The 8,277-nt window shown below is 30.3% G+C and overlaps 1 protein-coding gene across 5 annotated transcripts in view; it reads left to right on the forward strand.

Moving 5' to 3' along the window:
- LOC111420244 (CREB binding protein nejire) overlaps positions 1-8,277 on the forward strand; it is a 48,207-nt gene extending 39,930 nt beyond the window's left edge. For all 5 annotated transcript variants that reach the window (XM_023053197.2, XM_023053200.2, XM_023053199.2 and 2 more), the window contains one exon: positions 5,227-8,277. In XM_023053197.2, coding sequence (XP_022908965.1) covers positions 5,227-5,686 — 460 coding nt within the window. In that variant the 3' untranslated portion in view covers positions 5,687-8,277. The remainder of the gene's footprint in view (positions 1-5,226) is intronic.

The raw sequence follows: 8,277 nt of genomic DNA on the forward strand, positions 1-8,277 counted from the left end.
CGCGAATATCTCACTTATTATCAAAGATGGAGTATTATAAATAAAACATTATATGGGCAACTTTTTACGAAGAATTCAGTGGCGTAGGTAGAATTTTTTTCCCATCTTTTATTTTCGAGATTTTAGACATAACTTTATTTTTTTAAATGGAAACCGTAGTTGGCTATGACCTAAAATAATTTGTTATTTTCTCCTGATAACAAATATATATAGTTTGTGGGGTATATTTCTTATGGTTATTGAATAATTAACAAAAATTCATTTTGTTCTGTCTAAAACTAATGTATGTATTTAAAAGTTAATGTTGCTATGGTGATAACCATACATACTATGATGGAATATAATGTATCAATTTTTTTTGTTCTTTCTAAAACTATTGTGTGTATTTAAAACTTAATGTTGTTATGGTGATAACCATACCATGAGGGAAAGCATTGTTTCCAATTATTGCCAAAGTTTGTAGCAAGGACAATAGAATCTAACAGGACTGCTACATCCAATGTAGTCGACTACGGGTTGGTTGCCCGCACTCTACGTCACACTATTTGCCACGCCTGGTAACTGTCTATGTTTTTAGAGGTTATATGGAGGACATTAATACGTCTAAAAACATAAAACTTCAAAACTAATATGAATACGTCTAGGATATAAATATAACCTCTCACAGCAAACGCATAGACCATAACAACAGCTGGACGTGGAAAATGGTATGACGTAGTTTGCGGGTAGGCTGTTACAACAATGGATGTAGCAGTCCTGTTAGATTCTACTGTCTTTGAGTTTGTAGTAGTACTTATAAATTCACTAACAACTCTGGCATTATGTGCTGGTGCTCCGTCATATTGAAAATATATCATTTGAGACATATTTAGTGGCAAATTGTCGACCAAAGGCTCAATGTGCTGCTTTAATATATTGAGGTATTTCCCTGAGTTTAAGTTTTTATGGTAGATACTATATGCCAAAATTCTATTATCTAAAAGGGCACACCATACATTGAACCCCAATCTTCTTTGAACACTCAGAGACTTCATCGGTCCAGATAACATTTTGAACAAACAGCAGATTATTTAATTTTTTTAAATATCATCTACAAAATTCTAATCTTCGATTGACATCTCCTGCACGTAAATAATGAGTTAGCCCCGCTTTGTATGGTTTATACTTATTTTTCTTTCATATTCCGGAGCAGCGGCTTTTGGGTCAGACGTCTTGTTACAATTTCTCTTGCAGGTCATTTTGGTATGTTTTTGTATGTGGTTTGGGAAAGGACCAAATATCTATTAAATTTTCTGCTAATCAGCTGAAGGTTTGTTCGTGCGGTTGTCTTCTTTCTGGATATCTTGTGAAATAAAATTCCGCGGCTAACGTCGCATTCTTATCTGATGATAACATATAGCATTCCATCATGTTACATTTTTCATAATTTACGAAATTCATTGTAAAGTTTTATTCAGTTTTGTTATACTTTGACACTTAACATGCTGGTGCATCGTACCAGCACATAATGCCAGAGTTGTTATCGAATTTTTAAATACAAACTTTGGTAATTATTTGATACATTATGTTCCATCATAGTATGTATGGTTATCACCATAGCAACATTAACTTTTAAATACATACATTAGTTTTAGACAGAACAAAATGAATTTTTGTTAATTATTCAATAACCATAAGAAATATACCCCACAAACTATATATATTTGTTATCAGGAGAAAATAACAAATTATTTTAAGTCATAGCCAACTATGGTTTCCATTTAAAAAAATAAAGTTACGTCTAAAATCTCGAAAATAAATGATGGGAAAAAAATTCTACCTACGCCACTGAATTCTTCGTAAAAAGTTCCCCATATAATGTTTTATTTATAATACTCCATCTTTGATAATAAGTAAGATATTCGCGATTGTCGTTTTTGTAAAATTTTCAGTTTTTGCCGATAGGGCGAGTTTTCGGCATTAGCATTTTCTCGAAAAACGAGATCATGACATGTAAGCTACTTTTTTTCTATCTCTTTTAGTTTCGGAGATAGCCTATGCGGACATCGAAATTTGGACATCCTGTACTTTCCAACGTTCTCATAAATGAGTTGTGCACACCAAAAACATGAATATTAAATGGCATAATTTCAATACCCAGAATATTATTTCTCTCCAAGTACCTTCGCTGCACAACCTTACAATCATAATTTGTCTTAGTAAATATCGACACGCCACCACCTCTATCCCTTTTGCAGACATGCATCTCATTATATCCTACAAAATTTATAGCGACCGATTCATCCTCATAAAGCCAAGTTTCCACGAGCACCAGAATGTCAGGGTCCCTCTGCGCCAGAATAACATCAACTTCATCAAGCTTGTGTCGCAGACTTCTTATGTTAATGTAAAGTAGTTTAATATTTATTGTAGCAGCTTGTTGAGTTTTCTCTAGTTTTTTGGCAAGTCATCAGCACAGTTTATGAAAATAACTTTTATCAAACGGTGTAATAAAAACTATAGCATTCTATTTAAAATAATGAAGTTATGGTCTACTTCCGGTAGACCGGAAGTGGCGGCCTCTAACGAACCAGTTACGTGAGACACCCTATATATTGAATCAGCAAATACGTTTCAAACAAACCCCAATATGTCTCCATATACCTATATACCACACCAATCTTTTTTTTACTTATAAAAATTATATATAGTAGAAACCACGAGAGCTGGCAGTGACTTGACGTTTAAAAATGGTATGAATCAAGATATGGACGTACGACTTAGATTATTTCACCACATTCATTTAAATGTATGTTAGGTTAGTAATGGAGGTTATATGTCAAACATTGTCAAATTTAGGAGAGGTTAAGCAGCGAAAAATCGTTAATATTAATTTATAATAAAATTTATGTAATTATTTATTTATTTATCAAATACTTTAAAAGGTTATTTACAAGTCGCAAGGGACCGACGGTACTTTAAAGTACCGGTAATTTTAAACACTCATTTTAAACTGTAGTTATTTATTCGGCGCATTTAGAGCTGTCTGTACTTTTTACTATACAAGTGTATACAAGAAATAATCTGTATAAAAAACGTCGCAATCCGCATTGTAGGATTTTTAGGTACACTTTAAACTTATTCATCCAGATGTGAGGTTAGAAGTTTAGTGAAAAGTGGTGCTGTTGAATTTTGTTGTTCAAGAAGCTATTTCTTTGATAAATGGTTATTAGGTGTGAAAATTACAGATCATTTTAAAAAGAAAACATTGAGCTTAAATTTAAAATAAGTCTCATTCTTTAATTTCAATAAACACGGTTTCTAAGAATTTTTAAATTAGCATCTTTTTTGACTCTTTTAAATGTAAGTGTTGTTTCAACATTTTTTTTCTTAATATTTTTCCAATTCAACCCAACAATTATTATACATCATTTTCAAGAGAAAGCTTTGAGCTTTAATTTAAAGTTTCAAAAAATAAGTTTCATTCCTTAATTTCAATAAATACGGCTTCCAGGAATTTTTAAATTAGCATCTTTTTTGACACTCTTAGGTTATACGAAAATGTAAGTTTTATTTCAACTTTTTTTTCTCTATATCTTTCCAATCCAACCCAACAATTATTATACATCATTTTAAAGAGAAAGCTTTAAGCTTTAATTTAAAATAAGTTTCATTCCTTAATTTCAATAAATACGGCTTACAGGAATTTTTAAATTAGCATCTTTTTTGACACTCTTAGGTTATACGAAAATGTAAGTTTTATTTCAACTTTTTTTTTCTCCATATTTTTCCAATCCAACCCAACAATTATTATACATCATTTTAAAGAGAAAGCTTTGAGCTTTAATTTAAAATAAGTTTCATTCCTTAATTTCAATAAATACGGCTTACAGGAATTTTTAAATTAGCATCTTTTTTGACACTCTTAGGTTATACGAAAATGTAAGTTTTATTTCAACTTTTTTTTTCTCTATATTTTTCCAATCCAACCCAACAATTATTATACATCATTTTAAAGAGAAAGCTTTGAGCTTTAATTTAAAATAAGTTTCATTCCTTAATTTTAATAAATACGGCTTACAGGAATTTTTAAATTGGCATCTTTTTAACATTTTTAGGTTATTCGAAAATGTAAGTTTTGTTTCAAAATTTTTTTCTCTATATTTTTCCAATCCAACCCAACAATTATTATACATCATTTTAAAGACAAAGCTTTGAGCTTTAATTTAAAATAAGTTTCATTCCTTAATTTCAATAAATACGGCTTACAGGAATTTTTAAATTAGCATCTTTTTTGACACTCTTAGGTTATACGAAAATGTAAGTTTTATTTCAACTTTTTTTTTCTCTATATTTTTCCAATCCAACCAAACAATTATTATACATCATTTTAAAGAGAAAGCTTTGAGCTTTAATTTAAAATAAGTTTCATTCCTTAATTTCAATAAATACGGCTTACAGGAATTTTTAAATTAGCATCCTTTTTGACGCTCTTAGGTTATACGAAAATGTAAGTTTTATTTCAACTTTTTTTTTCTCTATATTTTTCCAATCCAACCCAACAATTATTATACATCATTTTAAAGAGAAAGCTTTGAGCTTTAATTTAAAATAAGTTTCATTCCTTAATTTCAATAAATACGGCTTACAGGAATTTTTAAATTAGCATCTTTTTAACATTTTTAGGTTATTCGAAAATGTAAGTTTTGTTTCAAAATTTTTTTTCTCTATATTTTTCCAATCCAACCCAACAATTATTATACATCATTTTAAAGAGAAAGCTTTGAGCTTTAATTTAAAATAAGTTTTATTCCTTAATTTCAATAAACACGGTTTCCAGGAATTTTTGAATTAGCATTTTTTTTGACACTTAGACTATGCGAAAATAGGGGGATTGCATATTTTGCTAAAATTTAATCATTAATTATTAATTTATTTCATTTTCGGCTTGTGAAAACACCAACAGATTCACAAGACGTTTCGATTTGAGGTTATAATTATAGAGTTACATCCCTTAGAAGAACAGACGTACTTTTTCGACGTGGCTATTTGAATTGTACAGCAGACATATTAAACTAATGCTATCTCTTTCTAACACACATTACTCTCTAGCGGTTTGTGAATTTTAATTTACTACGTATGGCATTTGTAACAGCGGAAAACGATGATTTACTGCCAGCTCTCGTGGCGTCTACTATAGTAAAGTTGTTAATAAGATTTGTAATAATTTTTAAAAAATATTTTTAGGTTACCGGGAATAAGACAACCACACCTCGGTTATACCAACCAATTTCAAGAACAAACATTTCCGCCAATGGCTGGGTTGAAACCAACACCGCCACCCGCTCCGTCACCGTCTCAAGTGGGCGGCGGTGGAGGCGGCGGCGGGGGAGTAATGGGTCCACCACAAGGGGCCATCTCACTACAACAACAGCTGATACAGAGTGTGCGTAGTCCGCCGCCGATAACCAGCCCGCAGCCAAACCCGTCCCCGCGCCCCGCACCAAGTCCGCGATTGCAGCCGGCTCCGAGTCCGAGAGGGCCGCAACCGTCACCTCACGACCTCACCGAAATGTTACTGGGACAGAACAACGGCGGTTCGGGTGTCGGTTTACATCCGCACCCGTCGCCGGCCTCCTCTCAGCCGCAGGATGCTGCCGATATGACACCTCAAGACCAACTTACCAAGTTTGTTGAACAGCTTTAGTGGTGAATTTGATTTTTAAAGAGATAATTAATTATAGTAAAACAAAGTTGACGAGAGGAAAAAACTAATGTTTTTAAATAATGCAATTTGAAAGTAATTAAAGAGAGAATAAGGAAGAGAGAAGAAGGTAACGATAATAAAATGGGAAAATGAGGTTGGTGTACAAAAAAAAAGTCTTGGGTTGGGTTGGGTATTGATTTATATTTATGAGATTGTATTTAATGAAGTATAACTTTTATATTGTTATTAGTTTTTTATAGGTTATCTGAGAATTTGTTATATTAACTAATTAAGAAATTTCAATAATTTTATATTTTTGACAGTGATTTCAATGTTATTTATTTCAAATTTAGCGATTATGTTTGTAGTTATTATTATATACGGAAGTGATAATTTCTGTAAAGATAGTAATTTACATAAAGGTGTTTTATGTAGGTCTTAAAAGCTTATAGAGTGTTTGAACAATACTTTATATAGGTATATTCACTTTTTACGAAATGATCAATTTTATTTAAAACGAGATGTTTTAATTTATTTTTTCCCCAATTCTACAACATGTTCATATTTTTTTTATTTTATTTTTAACTCGATTTACTCACCTCTTTTGAGATTTAAGTTAAATTTAAAGCGAAATCAAATTGAAACTCAACCTAACCTCGTTTATAAGGCTTATTTTTTGTGTACACCATTTTGTATAAATTTTGCACACCTTGGGACAAACATTTTTTGGTGCTGTGCTAAAATGTACAAAAAAAAACAGTGAAAATGTACAAGAAATAAAAATAAAAGTTACAAAGAGAGAAATAAATGTGAAAATTGAAAAGAATAACGTATACTTATGGTGGGACTTCACCCCGGAGGCAATATCCCCGGCCTCTTTGTTGCCCCCCTCGCCCCCACGTGTAGTTATTGTATAAAGATTTAGATTTTAATACTGATGGACGACGTAAATTTACGTTTTAAACAAATGAAAATTAAAAAACATAAAACTTGTACATATGTTTCATACAATACAATGTATTATATACAATGTTAGTGAAAACAAAAAAAGAAGAATGTTTACCTACCTACCTTACTACCTACTACGATTAGGATGTGAATGATATACCTAAAAAAGTATTTTGGCTTTGCGAGGCTGTGTTATATATTATTATTCTTAACGGATTGTTACCTAATATAATGATGATGATGATGCAGACGAAGACGAATGATGTTTTGCACCGCAAAAAAAAACAATTTGTTTATTTATGTGTTTTCTCCCTCACTCCCAAAAAATCCATCGTGATCGATTTTTTTTTATTTTAGTTTTTTCATATTTTGTATACATACATAATGTATCTTAATGTAGTAAGTAAATAAGATGATGATGATTGATTGTTTCATAAATTGATTATGTATAAAAAAGATCGTGTCGGTAGCTATTGTGATGATAAAGCCCCTCCCTGCTTCCCCCCACCGACACTCTCTTCCAGATTTCAGGTGGCGGGAAAAGCTCCCTTTCCCTCATTTATATATATATATATATATTTTTTTTGCTTTACATATTTTATTTATAATTTATATATATGTATCACGTGTACATTACATTCCACACACCCCATCCATGTGGAGTGGTGCTGGCACCTGACAATCGCAAACCTCGCCAGTGCAATACTTAAAAATAAATTAAAGAAAAACATAAAAACAATTATGTAAATATTGTTTTTTTAAACAAATGAAGAACACAAAGAAACAAACGATAAACACTCCCTCCTTAATTTATTTGCTATTTGAATATGAATTAAGTACTTTGTAGCGTTAAGTGAATATAATATAGAAATATTAAAATGAAGAGAGAATAAAAAATTATTAAAAAAAAATAGTTTTTTTATTTTGTTTTAATTTTTTTTTAATTTCATACAGAGACACAAAAAACATACAAACGAATGGCTGTAACTTGTTGATCGTGCCTGCGAGTAAAGAAATCGTAATAGGTGTCGGCGCTCCACTTTGTAAATATTATAAATAATAATTATTATTATTATATTATGCATTATATGCAATTTTGTTTTCAATCATCACGCAATAGACCGTCACACATGTACTGATAAAAATAATAATAATTAAAAGATGAATTTTTAAAAGAAAAAAGTAATAAACGTGATCTCTCTGAAAATTAACTAGATTATAATTATTACTATTAATCTTGTTATTAGGTATTCAAAATCTTAAATTTGGCATGTATATTAAGTCAAATATGCTATGGTTGTAGCATATTTAACTTTATCATGTTAAACTCAAGATTGTGAATCCCATTATATTATTATTATCTATTATTTTTAATTATTTAATTTTTTGTACAATATAATTTTTGAAATCTATTTAATTTTCAACTCTTCAATAACATTTTCTTGTTAAGTGTAAGCCCGACAGATTTTTAATTTTTTTAAGTATATCATAAACATACTAAAGTATATCATTTACATCTTATGATTAGATCGAAAAAAAAACTGTTTATATGAAATAATCTCCTTTTACTTTTCTTTTTTAATTTATATCGATTTGTGAGATGTTCTAATTGTTTTTTTGAAATATACAGAGAACAAAATATA

Source organism: Onthophagus taurus, chromosome 11, assembly GCF_036711975.1.
Source record: "Onthophagus taurus isolate NC chromosome 11, IU_Otau_3.0, whole genome shotgun sequence".
Classification (NCBI taxonomy): domain Eukaryota; kingdom Metazoa; phylum Arthropoda; class Insecta; order Coleoptera; family Scarabaeidae; genus Onthophagus; species Onthophagus taurus.